This window comes from Cherax quadricarinatus, chromosome 48 (genome assembly GCF_038502225.1).
Source record: "Cherax quadricarinatus isolate ZL_2023a chromosome 48, ASM3850222v1, whole genome shotgun sequence".
NCBI lineage: Eukaryota > Metazoa > Arthropoda > Malacostraca > Decapoda > Parastacidae > Cherax > Cherax quadricarinatus.
This window is the reverse complement of record NC_091339.1, coordinates 14,909,739-14,932,974: the sequence shown is the minus strand read 5'-3', so window position 1 is coordinate 14,932,974 and position 23,236 is coordinate 14,909,739. Positions and strand designations below refer to the sequence as shown.

The 23,236-nt window shown below is 39.1% G+C and overlaps 1 protein-coding gene across 4 annotated transcripts in view; it reads right to left on the bottom strand.

Moving 5' to 3' along the window:
• The window catches only part of TTLL15 (tubulin tyrosine ligase-like 15), a 44,891-nt gene continuing 21,655 nt past the window's right edge, over positions 1–23,236 (bottom strand). For 2 of the 4 annotated variants that reach the window (XM_053787222.2, XM_053787223.2), the window contains exons 2-6: positions 16,743–16,927; positions 12,040–12,244; positions 7,526–8,102; positions 5,419–5,587; positions 1–2,584 (exon numbers count right to left, since the gene is read on the bottom strand). In XM_053787222.2, the coding sequence (XP_053643197.1) occupies positions 1,949–2,584; positions 5,419–5,587; positions 7,526–8,102; positions 12,040–12,226 (1,569 nt within the window). In that variant the 5' untranslated portion in view covers positions 12,227–12,244; positions 16,743–16,927 and the 3' untranslated portion in view covers positions 1–1,948. Of the gene's footprint in view, positions 2,585–5,418; positions 5,588–7,525; positions 8,103–12,039; positions 12,245–16,742; positions 16,928–17,741; positions 17,884–23,236 lie in introns of those variants that run through there. The other 2 variants (XM_070094902.1, XM_053787224.2) reach the window with 2 other exon arrangements.

The following is a 23,236-nucleotide window of genomic DNA, read 5'->3' as shown; positions in this document are numbered from 1 at the left end:
TCTTTCATAAAAGCTTTAATGTTCCAAATGTCAGACTATTGAAACAATAACAATCAACAAATAAATCCATTTCTCTTCCTGCTTGTTGCAGTCTTAATATTTATTATAAATCTATGAGTTCAATGATAATTTTACACTCATAAATAATTAGTCATACTATTATTATCTGATATGTTATGAATGTCTTAAAATAAAGCTCTCTCTCACTAATGCTAGATAAGTCAAAAATATTTAAAATTTTACAGTTTTAAATAATTGGTCCTATTATTCTACTAATATATCTTATATGTTATTAACCCTTAAACTGTGACATACTAGGAAATAAAATTTCCTGTTTGTCAAAATTTAAAAAAAAAAAAAAAATATCATATAGTTTGAAACATTTTGCTTTTCTGAACAGAATAAAACAATAGTAATGCAATCAAGCTAAGCACTAAGCCTGAAAGGGTTATACAGAACATAGAATGAAACAAAATTAAACAAAATTCGATGATAATTTATAATTTTATGGGGTGTTGAAGCTGGTGAAAAATGATCACTTGTTGGCAACAGCGGTGCAAATTCTTCATTGGTACACATATGTATACATTTTTCAATTTATTGATGCCATTATTTTTCTTTTTCTTGGTCATTTCAATATCTAAAACTATGTACAAGTTTCTAATGATATTATATGTATTGCATAAAGTTTTACAAGTGTTTCAAACATAGGGAAATGCATCTCCTGACACTGCCCCACTTGAAATATACAATATAAATTGGTACAAATAATTGTTTTTCCATCTTTTTTTTTTATTGCCTTCATCTTCTAACCCTATGTACAAGAAAATCTTATGATATTACAAATGTTTCAAGGTGTGAGACTCCTCTGAACATGGTAATGAGTTGTACTCTTTGACCGTTATCCTGGGTTAATTATTATGTCATATTTATGGAGAAGTGGTCAACCCAGTGGGGTCATACAGTGCCAGGGAAATAGAAGGAATTAGATTCAATCCAAGGACTAGGAAAAGGATTATCATTATAATTAAGGGAAAGCACTAAGCTTGTAGGGGTCATACAGTGCCTGGGGAATGGGAATCACACAGGATCAGTCCAAAGAAAGGAAGGGACAAGTCCAATTCCTTGGATCAAGAGCCCCATCATATTCCCTTGAGGGAATATCCTGGATTCAATATACATAATGCACTATGTGTGTCCATAACACCTGTGCACTCAAGAGAACTGTAAAAAATATATTACAAAGAAGTCTTAATACTGTATGAAGGCGTGATACTCCTTGAAACATAGAAATAAGTCACCTGTTTTGACTAGACTCTTAGCATCATGAAATTGTAATGAATTTGGAGTGAATAAGGCATCTATCTGCCAATTCCACACCCTGTTGTTGGTAAGGAAGGTGGCAGTGGCACAATCAAATCCACTGTGTGGATGAGCCTGGTTTTAAATTTTTTCCCAAGTGTGAGGAGATAGTGGGCATCCAGTTGGGCTAAATTTAAATATATCAACAGGCTGCATACATGAAGGCACAAGAAATTAGTGCTTAAGTACATTGTACACACCTTGGTCCCTGGTATACAGGTACTTTGTACACAGTTTAAGGGTTAATATCTAAAAGGAAAAACTCTTTCTAATGCTATGCAACTCAACACTGCTTACAGATGTGCAACACTTCATGCTAAACTGAAGCTATAATGCTGAATTTCACTGCTTCTGATGAAGTTGATAGAACATATTATCATAGATGAAACTGTGAGTAGAAAAAATCCTGCAAAATGCCTACCAGTGTATGTCATGATTATCACTCTGTCACTTTCTTATTGTTAAAAAGAACTGCATTCCAAGGATGAGTAAAACAATTTTCTTTCATATGACCCTATTAACCCTACACTTGTCTAGCTCTTGTACTTGTTATAACTAATATTATATTGTGGCAGTTGATAAACAGCTATAAGCAAAATACTTTATCATTAAGGCACTGTCCCCGGAACCATTCTGTCAGCAGAGTATTTTCTGGAGTAAGAAGAGTCATATTAGCAGCATCATGAGCATGGTCAGGATTAATAGGTTCAGGCACTATGCGGCGACATGCCCCCCGCTGCTGATGCTCTAAGTATGCACGAGATAAGTCAGCAAGCTGTTCTTTTGAGAGACATGGAAAGCATAGTTGACATTCAACTTTGCTGCATGCACTAGTACTATCCTGACAATTTGTCATACAATGGTCAGGAAATACCATAATATCTTTAGGTGCAACCTGCATTTCATACTCGTCAGAAGAATGTGAGGCCAGACTACTAGAGTGTACAGCACGGCCCACTCCAACTAAAGAAAGTAGATTGTAAATCACCTGCTCATAAAGGAGACGATTCTCCTTGAAGTGAGCAGATGAAAGATTGGGTGACATGTTGGCCTCCATTAAGTGAACTTTAAGTTGATCATCGACGACAAAATCAAATCGCATCATTTCAAAAAAATTTGAAGAGCTGGGGTAGTGCGATGTGGCCTCCATAAGTGCTGCCTCTTTTCCATAACACACATTACGAATAGCATCCCGTACAGAATTCCACACCATCTCTGGATTCTACAAAAAGAAAGTATATTTATACAAGGTTACCTGTCAAATTTGCCTCAATAAATATAAAAATTACAAAGAAAACTGCTGAAGGCAACAAAAAATTTTAACATTTTATCATTAGGAAAATAATGGCTGATAGCCAACAATTCTGCACTGTATATATTGTACTGTACTTTGGTACATTTTATATTACCTGGAGTTTACCTGGCGAGGGTTTCAAGGGTCAACGACCTGTGATACATTTCTGTTTATAAAGGATAAAGTATTTCTTCAATTTTCAATAGGATAGTAAACCCTTGATATAATGGACCTCAATATAAATGACACTGATATAACAGACTTCTGAAATAGCAGAAAATCCACTGGGTAAATTGCACTTTTAATTATTTATTTTACAATGTTTATTGCAGTATATCTGTAAATTGTTTTACATGATGGTAGGATTGCTGGTGTCCTTTTTTCTGTCTCATGAACATGCAAGATTTCAGGTATGTCTTGCTACTTCTACTTACACTTAGGTCACACTACACATACATGTACAAGCACATATATACACATCCCTCTGGGTTTTCTTCTATTTTCTTTCTAGTTCTTATTCTTGTTTATTTCCTCTTATCTCCATGGGGAAGTGGAACAGAATTCTTCCTCCGTAAGCCATGCGTGTTGTAAGAGGCGACTAAAATGCCGGGAGCAAGAGGTTAGTAACCTCTTCTCCTGTATATATTACTAAATGTAAAAGGAGAAACTTCCGTTTTTCCTTTTGGGCCACCCCGCCTCGGTGTGATACAGCCAGTGTGTTGAAAGAAAGATCTGTAAATTATATGCACTGTACTATATTAGTTATAGAGTACTCTAAAGCTTTTTTTTTTATGACCGAGATTCAAAATTTGGCTAAATGAAAAACTTGTCATATTATCCTAATGCCACAATATTTTGAAAAAGCAATAAATGACATGCCCATGCACTCTGCCCCAGGTCCAGACTTGTGGAACTCTGTGGTCATCAAGAACAAGAACAACAAGAAGCCCCTTTCATGTATCTGAAGTACTCTATGGAGAGGGAGCATGGACATAGGTCATCCCACAGTCACTAAAAGCAACAGACATAGCCCTACTCCACAAAGGTGGCAGTAAAGCAATTGCAAAGAATTACAGACCAATAACAATAATGTCCCACACCATAAAAATCTTTGAAAGGGTTCTAAGAAGCAAGACTGACACCCATTTAGATACCCATCAGTTGCACAACCCAGAGTAGCATGGGTCTAGAGCAGGTTGCTCCTTCATATCCCAACTACTGGACCACGATGACATGTTCGTGGATACTCTGGAGAACAAACAAAATGCAGATGTAGTATACACAGACTTCACAAAAGCCTTCAACAAGTGTGATCATGGTGTAGTAACACACAAAATGCATGATGAAGGAATAACAGGAAAACTTGGTAGATGGATTTATAACTTCTTAACAAATAGAACACAGAGTAATAGTAAACAGAGTAAAGTCAGAGGCAGCTACAGTGAAAAGCTCTGTTCCACAAGGTATAGTACTCGCTCCCATCCTGTTCCTCGTTCTCATATCTGACATAGAGATGTAAGCCACAGCATCATGTCCTCCTTTGCAGTGTCATCCATTGAAGACACTGCAAGGCTCCAAGCGGAAATCAACCAAATCTTTAAAGAGGCCACAGAAATCAATATGAAATTCAATGAACACAAATTTCAATTACTCTGCTAAGGAAAACTTACGGAAGTTAAAACTGTATCGGAGTATAAAATAAATTCCAACCACACAATAGAGCAAAACACTAATGTGAAGGACCTGGGAGTGATAATGTCAGAGGATCTTACTTTGAAAGATGACAACAATGTATCTACCACATCTGCTGGGAAAATGATAGGACAGATAATGAGAATCTCAAAACTATGGATTCCATGCCAGTGATGATTCTCTTCAAATCACTTGTTTTCTCTAGGCTGGAATATTGATGTACACTAACTGCCCCTTTCAAGGCAGGCAAAACTGCAGACTTGGAGAATATACAGAGAACTTTCATGGCATTTATAAGTACGATAAAGCACCTAAATTACTGGAAGCAGATGAAGTCCCTTCATTTGTACTCCCTGGAATGCAGGCAAGAAAGATAAATGGTAATATACACTTGGAAAATCCTAGAGGGACTAGTCTCAAATGAGCACACAAAAATCACTCCCTATTAAAGCAAAAGACTTGGCAACATCCCCCCAATGAAAAGCATTGGTGCCACAAGTATGCTAAGAGACAACACAATAAGTGTCAGGGGCCCAAAACTGTTCAACTGCCTTCCATCATACATAAGGGGGATTACCAATAGACCCCTGGCTGTCTTTAAGAAGGTACTGGACAGGAACCTAAAGCCAGTACCTGACCAGCGACGCTGTGGCTCATGTGTCGGTTTACGAGCAACCAGCAGTAACAGCCTGGTTAACCAGGCCCTGATCCACCACGAGGCCTGGTCACGGATCAGGCTGTGAAGGTGTTGATCCCCAAAACCCCCTCCAGGTATACTAGGTGGAATCCCCATGTTGTCTGTTATGTGGCACAATGGTAGCTCAAGAAGAACCATAAAACGTAAGTTAATCTTTTTAACCCTAATGATAACTGCAGCAGTAAAGTGTTTTCAGGGTAACTTTATATAACCATCTTATCTGGTTAAGGTGAATACTTTTTTTTAGCCTTAAGCAACAAACTGATATTTACATTATTCTGATTTTTTACGGCTGCTATTTCCTACTAAGGTAAGGTAACGTAAAATGTGTGAGAATCACAAATTAATCCTTATAATAAAAAACTAGGCTCACCTTATCCTGAGCTCGTAGCCATGCATCAAATGAACGTCTCATGCCAAAGCCAAAATCCTTGTAGTACTGCTTTAATGATGGAACTTTCCACGTTGGGAGGTAGTCATCCCCAACAACATATTTGTCACGGATCTCAGGATCAAAAGGATGGTACTTTTCTGAGCAGAATCTAGAACATTAGAAAACAAGGTATCAGTTATTTGAATAGAATTACATGAATACAGTAGGGCCCCACTTATATAGCAGGCTACTGCCGCAAAGCAGAATGCCATTTTTTCCACGTACAAATGCATATAAATGCCAGATAACGAGTTTACACTAACATATATTAAGTTAACAATAGAACTAGGCATTAAAAAACAATAAAAAGTGAAATACACACACAGTACACTCATTATTTACCTCAAAATATTTGTAATCTTAATGTAGGGCAAAAGGTGAGTAGTATTTACTGTAAGAAGTCAGGTGTGGTAGGTAGGGTAGCCCTCCTGGCCACCCCACCCACACATAATATACTATGATGCTTAAAGTGCCCTAAAGTGATAAAATGCATATACAGTACACTCATTACTTACCTTAAAATATTTGTAGTCTTAATGTAAGGTGAGAAGTGAAAAGTACTTATTTTGTAGAAAGTCATGTGGGAGGTAGGGTAGCCCACCTGGCCATCCCACCTACTACGACATTTAAAGTGCCCTAGAGTGATAAAATGCATGTTCATACGCTCATTAATTACCTTAAAATATTTGTAGTCTTAATGTAGGGTGAGAGGTGAGAAAGCGAGATAAAAAATGAATAAACGAGAGAGAGAGAGAGAGAGAGAGAGAGAGAGAGAGAGCATAATGATGTCAGCGAGGTAAAGTCAGTTGATCACATGGAAATGCTGGCCCACAGATGGCTCCAACTTCATCCTGTTCCCTACTTGTATGTCTCATAACAATAAAAATACTTTCAAATGAGCTGATGTAGGTAACAGCTCTTAGCTTGCCAATAAAGTTGGGAATCCTTAACCTGTAAATAGCTTGTCAATAAAGCTAGGGATCCTTAACCTTGTCAAACCCTGTGTAAAAAAAAAAAAAAAAAGAGAGAGAAAGAACCAGTAAGAGGACAGAGCCGCAGAATACTTATGTAAACAAATGCGTCTGGTTGTGGTTGATACACATTCACACAAACAACTTACATTGTGTACAAGTTGTGTCCACAGTGGTACAGTAGAATAAATAAACACCAACACTTCCATTCTCATGTAACATCATTTTTAGAAGGAATGATGCTCTGACACATTATTATTATTATTATTACAAATTATTATTACAAGTTATAATTATCACAAATTATTATAATCATAATTAAAAAGAAGCGCTAAACCCACAATGGTCGTGAATAGCTAGAGTGAAGGCATGCAAAAGGAATATTTTTCTACAGTTAAGTAACTGGTGTTTGACTAGAGAAAACGTAATTCTTCTGACACTACAAACTGCTTGGTAAACAAATCTTATATTTATGTCAATTTTTTTATACTGTGGGTGTATGTATCGTGTATGTTACGTAGTACATTTATTATATAATTTTGAAAAAATATCACAGATGGATTAATGGAAATGTCTGTATAAACATAATATATGACATTCAATCCGCCCAAGAGATTATTATATGGCGTCAAGAGTAAAGAGACTCTTAGTGATTTTAACGTGTACCTGTACGCCATCACAGTGTGTAAGTATATTTAGGTACGGGTACACAATTATAATTATCAGAGAACATATAAAATATGCAATAACTTTAAAACTCTTGAAATTTTGGAAAATTTCCAGACATAATAGAGAAGTGCTCACAGAAAATGTAAACAAACCGGGTGAGGCATGCCATATTAGAAAGACCACTCACTGTATAGCAAGTTTTGGTCATAATTTGAAATCGCTGTATTAGCGGAATGCCGTAAGGCGAAACACCATAAAGTGGGGCCCTACTGTATCTTAAAATAATCATAAATTTCACTGGCAAAAAAAAAAAAAAAAGGACATTCCACAAATTCCATTATCAGGTTATCTAGGGACAACTAAACAACAATTTCTGGTGGTAAGTATTATCATTTGTGATAACTTACCTAAAAAGAACATCTCCTTCATATAAATACACCCTAAGAGGTTGTATAGAAGTGATAATCGTATACACTCCAATGTCAAACTTGTGCCCATCCACAAGAAGTGGATTATGGACAAATTCTTGGACAAAAGATCCCTCAGCTCCCAAGTCCAAGGCAATCAGTTTCTCAATTTTAATACCCCGATGGTTGTTGGATTTCTGCACAAACATCATACTGGGGTTCTTCTTGGCATATTCCAAGAGTTGAGATTTCTCAGCTGGCATCCTGAAGGCTTTAGGAATATGGGGCAATCCAGAAACGGCAAGATTAACTTTATTAGTTATGAAGCCTGAGCCAGGAAAATGATTAACTCTTTGGTGAGGTTTGAGATGGGTCATCATCTGTTTGAGTTCCTTAAAGGGATAGTTATGAGACCAAAGAACATCCCAGTCCTCACCATCATCTGCCAGGTCATAGCCTAGCCTAGTAAAAACGTTGGTGACGTGAGTCAGGTACCCTGAGCCCTTGTTAGAACCACGGACCCAAGCCACAGGCCGTGCATAATGACTCATCCCTCGTGCCTCTGCCACTGCCTCACCTGCAACATGAATTGGATAACATGAAACTTAGAAAATTTTGTCTGATTATAGTTACTTACATTTAATTTCATAATAATTTCTTCATTAAAATATTTTATGAGGTACTCTTGTAGACCATAATTTTTGTACCTTGTCACACTAACAGCTTCCCCCTTGATTATAATAATAATAAACACGTCTCATAAACACGCTAGATAACAGTGATATCTTGCTACTCCTACTAACACTTTGGTCACACTTCACAGACACGCACATGCATATATATATACATACATCTAGGTTTTTCTCCTTTTTCTAAATAGTTCTTGTTCTTCTTTATTTCTTCTATTGTCCATGGGGAAGTGGAAAAGAATCTTTCCTCCGTAAGCCATGCGTGTCGTATGAGGCGACTAAAATGCCGGGAGCAATGGGCTAGTAACCCCTTCTCCTGTAGACACTTACTAAAAAAGAGAAGAAGAAAAACTTTATAAAACTGGGATGCTTAAATGTGCGTGGATGTAGTGCGGATGACAAGAAACAGATGATTGCTGATGTTATGAATGAAAAGAAGTTGGATGTCCTGGCCCTAAGCGAAACAAAGCTGAAGGGGATAGGAGAGTTTCAGTGGGGGGAAATAAATGGGATTAAATCTGGAGTATCTGAGAGAGTTAGAGCAAAGGAAGGGGTAGCAGTAATGTTAAATGATCAGTTATGGAAGGAGAAAAGAGAATATGAATGTGTAAATTCAAGAATTATGTGGATTAAAGTAAAGGTTGGATGCGAGAAGTGGGTCATAATAAGCGTGTATGCACCTGGAGAAGAGAGGAATGCAGAGGAGAGAAAGAGATTTTGGGAGATGTTAAGTGAATGTATAGGAGCCTTTGAACCAAGTGAGAGAGTAATTGTGGTAGGGGACCTGAATGCTAAAGTAGGAGAAACTTTTAGAGAGGGTGTGGTAGGTAAGTTTGGGGTGCCAGGTGTAAATGATAATGGGAGCCCTTTGATTGAACTTTGTATAGAAAGGGGTTTAGTTATAGGTAATACATATTTTAAGAAAAAGAGGATAAATAAGTATACAAGATATGATGTAGGGCGAAATGACAGTAGTTTGTTGGATTATGTATTGGTAGATAAAAGACTGTTGAGTAGACTTCAGGATGTACATGTTTATAGAGGGGCCACAGATATATCAGATCACTTTCTAGTTGTAGCTGAGAGTAAAAGGTAGATGGGATACAAGGAGAATAGAAGCATCAGGGAAGAGAGAGGTGAAGGTTTATAAACTAAAAGAGGAGGCAGTTAGGGTAAGATATAAACAGCTATTGGAGGATAGATGGGCTAATGAGAGCATAGGCAATGGGGTCGAAGAGGTATGGGGTAGGTTTAAAAATGTAGTGTTAGAGTGTTCAGCAGAAGTTTGTGGTTACAGGAAAGTGGGTGCGGGAGGGAAGAGGAGCGATTGGTGGAATGATGATGTAAAGAGAGTAGTAAGGGAGAAAAAGTTAGCATATGAGAAGTTTTTACAAAGTAGAAGTGATGCAAGGAGGGAAGAGTATATGGAGAAAAAGAGAGAGGTTGGTGAAGCAATGTAAAAAGAGAGCAAATGAGAGAGTGGGTGAGATGTTATCAACAAATTTTGTTGAAAATAAGAAAAAGTTTTGGAATGAGATTAACAAGTTAAGAAAGCCTAGAGAACAAATGGATTTGTCAGTTAAAAATAGGAGAGGACAGTTATTAAATGGAGAGTTAGAGGTATTGGGAAGATGGAGGGAATATTTTGAGGAATTGTTAAATGTTGATGAAGATAGGGAAGCTGTGATTTCGTGTATAGGGCAAGGAGGAATAACATCTTGTAGGAGTGAGGAAGAGCCAGTTGTGAGTGTGGGGGAAGTTCGTGAGGCAGTAGGTAAAATGAAAGGGGGTAAGGCAGCCGGGATTGATGGGATAAAGATAGAAATGTTAAAAGCAGGTGGGGATATAGTTTTGGAGTGGTTGGTGCAATTATTTAATAAATGTATGGAAGAGGGTAAGGTACCTAGGGATTGGCAGAGAGCATGCATAGTTCCTTTGTATAAAGGCAAAGGGGATAAAAGAGAGTGCAAAAATTATAGGGGGATAAGTCTGCTGAGTATACCTGGTAAAGTGTATGGTAGAGTTATTATTGAAAGAATTAAGAGTAAGACGGAGAATAGGATAGCAGATGAACAAGGAGGCTTTAGGAAAGGTAGGGGGTGTGTGGACCAGGTGTTTACAGTGAAACATATAAGTGAACAGTATTTAGATAAGGCTAAAGAGGTCTTTGTGGCATTTATGGATTTGGAAAAGGTGTATGACAGGGTGGATAGGGGGGCAATGTGGCAGATGTTGCAAGTGTATGGTGTAGGAGGTAGGTTACTGAAAGCAGTGAAGAGTTTTTACGAGGATAGTGAGGCTCAAGTTAGAGTATGTAGGAAAGAGGGAAATTATTTCCCAGGAAAAGTAGGCCTTAGACAAGGATGTGTGATGTCACCGTGGTTGTTTAATATATTTATAGATGGGGTTGTAAGAGAAGTAAATGCGAGGGTCTTGACAAGAGGCGTGGAGTTAAAAGATAAAGAATCACACACAAAGTGGGAGTTGTCACAGCTGCTCTTTGCTGATGACACTGTGCTCTTGGGAGATTCTGAAGAGAAGTTGCAGAGATTGGTGGATGAATTTGGTAGGGTGTGCAAAAGAAGAAAATTAAAGGTGAATACAGGAAAGAGTAAGGTTATGAGGATAACAAAAAGATTAGGTGATGAAAGATTGAATATCAGATTGGAGGGAGAGAGTATGGAGGAGGTGAATGTATTCAGATATTTGGGAGTGGACGTGTCAGCGGATGGGTCTATGAAAGATGAGGTGAATCATAGAATTGATGAGGGAAAAAGAGTGAGTGGTGCACTTAGGAGTCTGTGGAGACAAAGAACTTTGTCCTTGGAGGCAAAGAGGGGAATGTATGAGAGTATAGTTTTACCAACGCTCTTATATGGGTGTGAAGCATGGGTGATGAATGTTGCAGCGAGGAGAAGGCTGGAGGCAGTGGAGATGTCATGTCTGAGGGCAATGTGTGGTGTGAATATAATGCAGAGAATTCGTAGTTTGGAAGTTAGGAGGAGGTGCGGGATTACCAAAACTGTTGTCCAGAGGGCTGAGGAAGGGTTGTTGAGGTGGTTCGGACATGTAGAGAGAATGGAGCGAAACAGAATGACTTCAAGAGTGTATCAGTCTGTAGTGGAAGGAAGGCGGGGTAGGGGTCGGCCTAGGAAAGGTTGGAGAGAGGGGGTAAAGGAGGTTTTGTGTGCGAGGGGCTTGGACTTCCAGCAGGTATGCATGAGCGTGTTTGATAGGAGTGAATGGAGACAAATGGTTTTTAATACTTGACGTGCTGTTGGAGTGTGAGCAAAGTAACATTTATGAAGGGGTTCAGGGAAACCGGCAGGCCGGACTTGAGTCCTGGAGATGGGAAGTACAGTGCCTGCACTCTGAAGGAGGGGTGTTAATGTTGCAGTTTAAAAACTGTAGTGTAAGCACCCTTCTGGCAAGACAGTGATGGAGTGAATGATGGTGAAAGTTTTTCTTTTTCTGGCCACCCTGCCTTGGTGGGAATCGGCCAGTGTGATAATAATAAAAATAAAAAAATAATAATAATGTATATATTTAAACTTTCTTCCTGAAAAAAGATATTGATTATTAACAAGCATCTTTTTTAAGTAGTGTCATTTACACCATCAATACCAAGGATTTCACAACACCTTTCACAATAGTCTAAGTCTTGTAAAACAATTATTCTTTCTCTTGGCTCAAAATTTCCTAAACATTTACTTAGCACCAAACAATGTCTCCACTCTTCTCACCTCTAGGCACATAAATGCTACTACCAAATTCTCACATATTCTCCATACTACATTCAATGCCTCCTTATACCTGGGTACATACCATGGGCACGGTCTCTGCTCCTGTGTTCACGGGTCAGATTGTGTAGTTCATAGACATTGAGGGCTGTGAGTATTGTACCAAACATAAGGACAGACACGACAGCCACCAAAAACCGCATCTGCCGCCTAGATATGGGTGTGCCAGCCATCCCGGCACCCATGCTGCCAGAACCAGCAGTGATGCCCATCACGAAACTAAATCATCCCTGCGAATATAATTACACAGAATCAGTGTATGGCTCATTTTTCATTGTACAGTTAATCACAAGACAACTTTTATTCATTAGCACCTGCAAATTTTTTTTTTTTTTTTTCAACAAGTCGGTCGTCTCCCACCGAGGCAGGGTGACCCAAAAAAAAAAAGAAAGAAAATCCCCAAAAAGAAAATACTTTCATCATCATTCAACACTTTCACCACACTCACACATTATCACTGCTTTTGCAGAGGTGCTCAGAATACAACAGTTTAGAAGCATATATGTATAGAGATACACAACATATCCCTCCAAACTGCCAATATCCCAAACCCCTCCTTTAAAGTGCAGGCATTGTACTTCCCATTTCCAGGACTCAAGTCCGACTATATGAAAATAACCGGTTTCCCTGAATCCCTTCACTAAATATTACCCTGCTCACACTCCAACAGATCGTCAGGTCCCAAGTATCATTCGTCTCCATTCACTCCTATCTAACACGCTCATGCACGCTTGCTGGAAGTCCAAGCCCCTCACCCACAAAACCTCCTTTACCCCCTCTTTCAATATATAAATATTGACCTGCAAAATACAGTAAGAAAAAGATGGAAAGAGGGATAATACAACTGAGATGGGGAAAGTTGGTGAAGGCAATGTCAGGGAAAAACATGGTGAAATGAAAACAAGAGGGAAGATATAGCAGAAAAGTGGAATTACTGAGATAACAAAAGAGAGGAAGTAGAAAATAAAATAGAGATACAGTGGACCCTTGAATTTAGTAGTGCCTTTTCTGTATGCAAAACTATTTTCATTATCTATAAAATGTATTGTTTGTTAATATTTTTGGGTGTCTGGAATGGTTTAATTGGATTTACATTATTTCCTATGGGAAATATTAACAAAATGTACATATTACAGATAATAAAAATAGTTTTGCATACAGAAACGGCACTACTAAATTCAAGGAAGAGAGGGAGCAGGAAAAAACAGGAGCAGGCAAGAAAAAAAAGAGAACATAAGAAAAGGAAGGAGCAGTAGGGAAACGAGAGTGCAGGACAAGCAGAGAGAAAAAGTTAAGAGCAAAAGGTTTAAGGGAACAGGAAAAGGAATGAAAAGGGAGCAGAAAGAGAAGGAAGGAGCACTAGGAAAAGGAGAGAACATAAGGAAAAGGAGCAGGAGGGAGCAGAAGGGAAAGAAGGGAGTATAATCAAAAGGAGAGAGCAGGAGGAAAAGGAGATAGGATGAAAAGGAGGGAGCAGGAAGAAAAGGAAAAGATGGGAGCAGGATGAAGAGGAAGAAGAAAAATGAGGGGGAGGTGGAAAAGAAAAAGGTAGGAGCAGGAGGGAAAGGAGGAAGCAGAATCAAAGGAGGGAGGAGAAAAATGAAGGAGCAGAAAAGAGGAAGAGGCCAAAGGAAAAAAAAAAAAGGAGAGAAAGGAAAGTAGCAGCAAGAAAAAAAGGGAGATTATATCCCTAGACGATACAAGGTTCTTTTCACTTCCTCATTCCATATATCATTTGCTCCACTGCTCCTTTTGAGCAAGGACCTCAAGTTATGACTTTACTTATCTTCTGTCCCAATGACCTGGAGTGGACTTTCTCCTAGTTCTCTCCAGGATATAATATTCCCTATTCTTTTCTTGATCTTCCCATAGCCTGTTTCTCTGTGGTCTTGGATGTCTTTAATACCTGTTTGTCCTCAGGCATCTTCCTAAATGCCTGTAAGTGCTACTTTCTTTTTCCATTCCGTAAACGTGTAAACAACACAACACTGTCAGGATCATGTCAGTTGATAACTTCCTTGTCATGCAAATCCATGGAAAGCTTGATGTCTGCTTGCTTTATATATGGTCTGTTGAAAAAGGTAGGATTAACAGAATTCATTTGATTTTATATCTCATTCTGTGATCCCTTTAAATTTGCTCACCTGAAGTTTTCTGAGGTCCTTCTCTACCTTGTTAAAAGAAGCACAGAGGAACACTCCTTTTGAGTGGTAGATGATACGTTTTCCTTGCATGCCTATTCCATAAATGTGTGCCTTTGTAGATAGTGCTGAGCTACCTCCTTTTAATCATCTTCCCAGAAATTCCTAGATTTAATTGTACTCATGCTCTACTTTATGCAAATGATGCAACACTTTTTGGCATTGGTGACTTCTTCCTGAAGACCCAAGAGAGTCTCCCCTTCATCATGGATTGAAGTGTGCTCTAGACCACTGTGAAACCTTATGAACAATGCTGCCCCTAAATGACTAAATGAATGAGCCTCACCCTTGACAGACCACCTCTCACAATGAGGTGCCATACAGCTGCTATCTACCCTATTTACAGTTCATTGCAATCATTGAACGAGTTTTCAGCTCTGTATGGGGAACTATCGCCTGCAGTTTTGTTGTAGATGGAGCAAGTTGACATGAGTGAGTTGTATATCATTCCATATTCCTAACCACCTTCCATTGGTTGTACATGCTATCTGGTTTAGTGCTTCTTTTTGATTATAATAATAATGTACATGCTATTTGAGGCAGCTCTCCTCACTGTCACAAATACATGTGCCTCCACCCCCATCTCTGAACTTCTGAGGTTAAGTCAGACGTAGTTCCACTGCCATCCACATGGATGGCCAAGGACTGAATAAACTAGTTCCCATTAAAAGTCAACAAGAGTTTGCATTAAAGGTGGGACTTTCAGCGAGGAGGTCAGTTAAAGCAAATGTCAGGGCAGTATAGATGTCGGAAATGAATCCTGTGTACCCAATGACAGAAAGGACAATCGATTAAGATTTGCGGGAACCAACAAGTGTGCCACAAAATGGAGTGATGAGTCTGGGGTGAAGTATGTGTTCAGAATAACGGAGGGACAAATTTCACATCAAATGCAGAGAGAACCTATAGAAATTTGATCCTCGCCAAGTGCAGTGAGGCAAAAAGTGGTCAAGAGCGTCAGATAGAAAAGGACACAATTGACACACAGAATTATTTACTAAGCTGAGACTTAGACTGCGGCACCCGAGTGCTAAGTGTACCTTCTCATTAGCAATACCTCTTTCGCCCAGAAGCAGAAACCCATATAAGATCAGACCAAGGCCAGCACCAAAGTTCTGAGAGAAACTATCACACTCTCCCACCTTACAGTAAAGCGAAAGCCAGACCTATCAATGACTATTAGGAAACCCCTGATGGTAGCAACGTCTTGTCTTATGATACACTCTTATGTAGTGATCCTTTGTTTTAAAAGCCCTTGTGGCTTAGCGCTTCTTTTTGATAATAATAATAATAATAATAATAATAATAATTCGTTTTAAAACTAACTCCAGCAAGCCAGCGATGCTACTGAGCAGGTCATCTAATTATGACACACATCAGGATCGCTGTTGTTTCCTGACGAATGAACTATCATTGTCTTTGAGAACTCAGGCCGCGCTAAGCTCGGCAGAGATGAATAACAGGGAAGACATGTTTTAGGTTAATTAATCGTGGAGGATGACAAAACGCCACATAATATGGCTTATTTCCATAGGGAGATCCCTAGAATGCTACCCATAACCGATTAATTTCTACTTTCACATTTATTACTAGGTGAACATAAGGAGCAGGTTGGGAAGATTCGCCCATACGTGTCTTCTCACTTGGGACTGAACCCAATATTTTTATCTTGTGAATGTGAACTACAAGCTCACAGATGCCATTAGGGTCTTGAACTCACTGCAGCCTGGCCTAGTAAGAAAAAATTAGAAGATGGTAAATGTTTGTAAGAATGGAGGAACTGGAAACTGAGGACTTGGGGATAAAAATATTGGGAATTAGTGAATAAATCCATTGACCTACAGATGAAGTGAAGTGCTTGATAGAAGACAGTTTCTCCCCATCAGGATAGTGGGAAGGATCCAACTTCTTTGTCTGGAAATGGGAAAGGTCAAGAAAAAAGATTTTTATAGTAGTAGCAGTACTACTACTACTGCTCACGAAATCGTAATTACACGATTGCAAACAAACCGCGGTATGGGTGGGGTTTGAACCCATGGTTTGTTTCGTAGTATATTTAGTTAGTCAACAAATCTGCCTAAAAGTTCAAGACGTATGATTCACAGAAGTACCCATCTGGTGGAGCATTTCCCCTCAAGGAAGGTTCCTTGATGTTGGTGAGGGGCTCTTGGTTTAGGGAATTGGATCTGTGCTCCAGTTCCCCGAATTAAGCCTGAATGCCTTCCACATTCCCCCCTAGGCGCTGTATAATCCTCAGGGTTTAGCGCTTCCCCCTTGATTATAATAATAATAATGGTGGAGCATTTGTGAAACCGAGCTGTCTGCCACTGACTATATACATATAGACCATTGAAGAATGAAAACCTCACAGAGGTGTAAGTCTCTCGGCACATACATGCTGAGAATACTTTAATTCCCATTTTAGAAATTAAAGTATTCTTGGTTGATGAAAAGGTTACGTGCAGCCTTGAAGACTCTAGTGTAGTCGATAGGCTCTAAATCTCGTTAACCAACCAACCACACTCACCTCACGGCTAGTCACCAGTCATAGCAGCATGGTTCCCTGGTGGTAGTGGCAAGAATGCGGGTCCTCTGATCGACGCTTGGTAATGTAGCAGTGGATAGTGCTGGATGAAGGTAGATGGCAAGAACAGCAGTGGAAAGAGGAACGGATTGGCTTCTCTTACACGAAACATCCGCTCTTATCAAAACCTGGCAAAAAAAAAATGGACTGAACGTGTGGTGGTTGTACCTAAAAAAAAAAAAAAAAACTAACATGGCAAATTATATAAATGGTCGATATCATTTAGAATGTCTTCATTTTAGTCAGTTTAAATTTTAAGAGTCTAGTCCACAAATTCCACAAAAATCTATCAATATATAACAGGAATAATAATATGACATTTTTTAAAGGGGTGGATTGATAAGCCAACGGAAGGTCTCTTGGTCAGAAGACCGAAAGCTCCGGCTGTGGGTCATCATAATACTAAGACCCGCGTCCAGTTCCTTGACAAACCTACCTAACCTAATCCACAAAAAACACATACATTGTATGAAATACAAATAAAATACAACTGTGAAACCAACAGCACACAGTGCCATGCGAAAAGCTCCAAGGGAAAACTTCTCTCGTAATGTTTCAATTACGTGCAAGTTGTACAAAATTGCCAACATTCTGTTTAAACCAGAGAGATAACTTACATAAAATAGTGGTGCTATTAGTTTTAGTTAACACACCAAAGAGTTTTCGCAATAACACTTATTTTACATGTCCGGAGAGCTGAAATTCAGCAAGCTGTAGACATCATCCTGTTCTAACTAGAAAACTGATGAGAAAGTAGGTTATATACTATGTAATGGGGATAATAAGTTAATCCCATGAATAAGAAACCTTCTTTATGAAAATATGCTGGAAGCACTAAATATGCATTCTTTGGAAAAGCACAGAATTAAGGGGAAAATGAGTAAAGAATATAAGTGGAAAAACGAAACAAGAGAGAGAAAAAATACTGAAAAAACATCTTACCAGGATAAGGCTCGCAATAACGAATTGAAATTTAAGCTCCCCAGATTGGAATCCTGGCTTAAGCTCCCAATATTGAAATTTGGCTTAGCCCGCCCCAGGTTGAAATCCTGGCTTAGCCCGTCCCCAGATTGGAATCCTAGTTACGCCACTGCTCATGATACCCAAGGCACATAATGGGTCCAGAGACTGCATTACATTTCCTAGGAGAGAACAACAGCATGAAAGAAGCACATAAAGGATCTAGGGACTCGGATGAACTCTGTCTCTGGGATAATATAAGCATTACAGGGGCTCATAATGGATTCAGGGGCTGGGATATATTCTCAAAGGGGGAATGAAAACTTTACTAAACTACATAAGGGGTTCAGGGACCAAGAAATTTCTCTCTGAGAACACACGTACCAGCAGGAAGCCCCACATAGCAGAAAGCTCGCTCTGTGGTTTGGGGAGCATAATGGTGGGTAGTGCTACTCGTGTTACTTACAGTGACTCAACACTGCCTCGCCGATGACACGACAAAATGCAATAACTTAGGACATAACCTAAGTTATTGTGTCTTTTTTTCACAACCTGTCGGCATATACCCTTGTTTCCACAGCCTCAGTGAATGCATGGATGCATATAGGAATTATAATTATATAATTATAATAATGGGGAGCGCTAAACCCGTAGGATTATACAGTGCATGTGGGGATGGGGGTATGGAAGGTATTCAGGGAACCGGAGCACAGATCCAATTCCGAAGATCAAGAGCCCCTCACCAGCGTCAAGGAACCTCCCATGAGGGGAGGGAGAGAAAACATGACCAACGCATGTGTTTTCCATAGGAGCTCGCATGAGCACATATGGCATTAAAATGATCACAGAAGCTCCAGAAACGCAATGTTTAAAATTATCTGATATCGTTACAGCCAGCACCGCAGTACAAAACACACTGAGTTTCAATAATTCTGAAGCTCTGATTTAAAACGCTAAGACAGGGCCATTAAATAAATTACAAAATTACATCTCCACTCGCTAGCCTCGCCCATGCTTACACGGCCACTGCTGCTCTTCCACACTACACGCTGTATAGCCCTTGTGGTTTAGCGCTCCTTTTTTATTATAATACTAATCTTCCACACTACTACCTCTTTGATACCTATGTAGATCTCATGTCTCATGCCCCTGGTAGGCAAAATGTTGCATGCGTCTTACCATCTTTCACGTATTATAAGTCTTTGATCTAATTATGCATCCCATCCCCAGGCTAAATTTTTTTTAGTGAAACCTTCTATGCTACAAACTTGCTTAGTTTGAGAGTTCAGTATCTGCTGCCCAAAATGCTGCACGATCAGTGTTTTGGGCTTTAAAAACACCATACCAAACATGTACCGTATTTATTTCATATAAAAATGTCACTGCTAAATATTTTTAGTGAACAAATGAATAAGAGGATGAGTCTACTGGCCGATGAGGCAGGTCTTAATCCAACTCAGTTTGTAGGCTAATGTATTTGTTTATACAAAAAAAAAAAAAAGATACGCCACATTTTGGGGCTAGCCAATGAAATTTTACAAGGTGAAAGAGGTAACTTATGTATCTATTTAGCCCAGGGATGCCCAACCATGTGCCCGCAGGGCTAGTGGCTCTAACCTATTTTTAAATTTACCAAAAAATTTGCCTCAATTACGCTACTTGGCGCTTTATTCCACTCTCCTACTACACTACTACTACTGTATTCTTCCAAACTAGTGTTTTCAAATAATTTTTTTTATCAGGATTGATCCAATATAAACGTTACGAGTTCATTTGTACATTTCAATCTAATTTCCAAGGATTTCTACGCATTTCAAGAGTGTATGTTCAATGTTCTTAACATTTGTACACTAAAAAAATCCATTACAGGGATAAATTTTGTTATGCCTCTGCACGTTTTTTTTAAGTGCAATTATGATCATTCGTAATATGGAGATTAGAAGTCTGCGGCACAATTAAAGACGGCGTTACACATGAAAGCAGATTTATAGTATAGCCTTGGGAATTTTAATTATACTTCATATCAAGTCAATCTATTCAATACTTTGCTGCGAATCCAGTTTGTTAAATCCTATCTAAGGTCAGACTAAACTGAGTTAGCTTTATTTACCATCAATGAAATATAATAACACTAATATTCAGACTGATTTTCTCAGTTATAGGAAAAAATAAGCGTCGTTGGGCTCGTTTGCAGAGATAATTTATGCTTTACAACTAAAGTCCACAAATTCTAGTTATGCACACACACACACACACACACACACACACACACACACACACACACACACACACACACACACACACACACACACACACACACGAGCCAGGAGCTACGAATCGACCCCTACAATCACAAATAGGTGAGTGCACACACACATAACATCTGGCAATGTCTTACAACATGGCCACGCCAGAACAAAGAAAGGATTGCCTTCTGGTCCCTGTGGCTGTGGCGTCACAACATGCAAGCGTCACTCTCCTTGATATATTGTGACAGTAATCAGAGAGTAGGGAGAATTACACCTTGAAAACAAACCCATTATGGGCTAACTTTCCCTGTTTAACCAACAGAAACAACACATGACTGTGAAAGTATGAAAGTAACGTGAAACGTAGAGAAAATGAAAAAAAAAAAGTGACATAAAATTGGCTAAAACGGAATAGAAATCCGTGCACAAACTAAAGAAATTTAAACAGACTAATAAAATGGTGAGATGTAAACTTAAAAATAAAAAAACGCACTAATATCGAGCTAAAATATATAAGAAAAAAAACAAGATATTGACTTACAATGCTAAACAAAACACTACAGAAATATAATACTAAATGTAACACACTACATATGAAGGTATTGGTAGCATGACAGTACACGAGAGTAACCGTGAGTAATTAGAGGAAGCGTGTGTTGGCCCCAGTAGCAGCGTGTCTCCACTAACCGTGAGTAATTAGAGGAAGCGTGTGTTGGCCCCAGTAGCAGCGTGTCTCCACTATCACCACCACACCACACAACGTATATATCCTAAGTGGCATATATATATACATTAGGGAAAATTCTTCATATTAGTATTCAGGTGACCACACTACTATTGCCGTCATCATTGCCACCACCATCACATCACCACCGTCAACACTGCCACCATCACCATCACATTACCACCACCACCGTCACACTACCACCACCACCGTTAAACTATCACCACCATAAACGCTTCCACGAAGAATCGACCAACCTCCACGACTTTCCAGAAATAGTTCTAAAGAATCTACAGTAAAAGGTTCAAGGCTAAAGTCTTTAAACGTATGTTATCAGCTGGAAAGTAGTTTCTAATCATCCATAAGTTGTAAGGGCACAATCTAAGCCTTAACATATTGAAACCTTACCCAGGTACACAAGTGATTGCCATAAAACTGATACCCAACACTGGTACACCAGTGGTTACTATATCATTGATACCCAGGTACTGGTACACCAGTGGTTGCTGTATCACTGATACTCAGCACTTGTATTCCAGCAGCTGATTAATCACTGAGTGTCACATCACGTGACTAAAAACAGTGCCAAGACATTTTTTTTTCTGCTCGAGGAAACAATAACGATATACGAGTGAAATCAGAGGCGGCTACAGTGAAGAGCTATGTTCCAACAAGGCAGAGTACTCACCCCCCTTCTCTTTCTCGCTCTCATAATTGACATAAACAAGGATATAACCCATAACACTATTCTTTGCAGACAGTCCTAGAATTTATATGAGTGGCACCCACTGACGACTTAGCGAGCCTCCAAGCTAGTATCTGCCAAGTCTTCCAGTGCGCTACTTACATCAATCTGATGCTCAATGAGGACGAATTTCAGATATTATGTTACGAAAAGATTGAAGAAATAAAAACAGGACCGGAGTACAAGACAAACTCAAGCTACTCAATGAAGTCTTTACATAAGAGATCCGGGAGTGATACTGCAACATCTTATGGTCAATGAGCACAATAATGTTATCACAACTACAAAAAAAAAAAAATGGTAAGCTGTATAACTAGAACTTTCAAAACAAGAGATGCCAAGACAATGATGATACTTTACAGGTCACGCGTTCTCTCTAGGCTGGAATATTGCTGTATACCAACATCCAAATCAAGGCAGGCGAAATTGCAGAGCTGTAAAACATACACAGAACCTTTGCAGCTCGTTTAAACCCCGTCAAGTACCTAACTTACTGGGAGCACTTGAAGTCCTTCGAGCTGTACTGCTTAAAACGTAGGCGAGAAACATCATAATCTACACCTGGAAAGTTCTAGAATTATTGATTCCAAACCTGCACATCGAAATAACTCCATATGAATGCATGAGGCTTGGCAGACGGTGCAAGATACCTCCTGTAAAAAGCAGGAAAACGATGAGTACATTGAGAGAGAATTCAACAAGCGTAAAGGGTCCACGACTCTTCAACACTCACTTCACGCATAAGGGAGGATTACCAACAAAACCCTAACTGTCTTCAAGAGGGAACTCGACAAATTCCTCAGATCAATTCCTGATCAGCCGGGCTGTGACGCATACGTTGGGCACAGGGGGAGGGGGCACCAACAGCCCGATCGATCAAGCCAGCAACCAGGAGGCTTGATCTGGAACCGGGCAGCGAGAACGGTGACCTCCCAAAACGACTACATTAAGCCTTCGTGTAACCACTACCTCATCCCAGACATTCCAAGTTTTAACCATCATGAGACTGACGAAATATTTCCTAACATCCCTATAGCTCATCTGTCTTCAGCTTCCACCAGTGTTCCCTTGATCCTGGTCCTCGTGATTCAATCTGTCCCTATCTGCTTTGTCCTCTTGAGATCTTATATGTAGTAATTATATTTTGCCCTTAGATTAGTTTATGTAGTTAACTTAATTGTCTCATTATTGTTCATATATCAACGAAAATTTATATATTTCGTGTTAATTCTCGTTTTTATATGCCATAAAATAAAGTGGCTGGATTATTATTTCTATCATTATATTTATAGGGAAGCACTACACCCGTAAGTCATACTGCACCTGGAGAATAGGGTAGGGAAGTGAAAGAGTAATTAGATTTGTTTCAAGAAGAGTGGGTAGCACCAGTTCCTCTAAGACAGCTTCACCAGCATCAAAGGATGGTGACAGAGGCATCAAAACAGCAAGTTGGTACACAGAAACGTAACAGATCAAGCCCCTAATTTACACGGTGTATCTTGCAGGATTGAAATTTATCACGTCTGTCTCTAGGTATACTAAATTTATAAAGTAAAAGGACACAAGTGCAACTAATGTGACATTTATTGTGGCAACGTTTCGCTCTCCAGGAGCTTTATCAAGCCATTACAAACAATACATGGACACAGAGGGTATATAAAGGCTCAGAGTGAGGTGAATACTAGTGAGGTACCATTCCGATGTTCACTAGTGGTAGTAGTAGTAGTAGTAGTGGTAGTGACAAAAGCAATTAATTCGT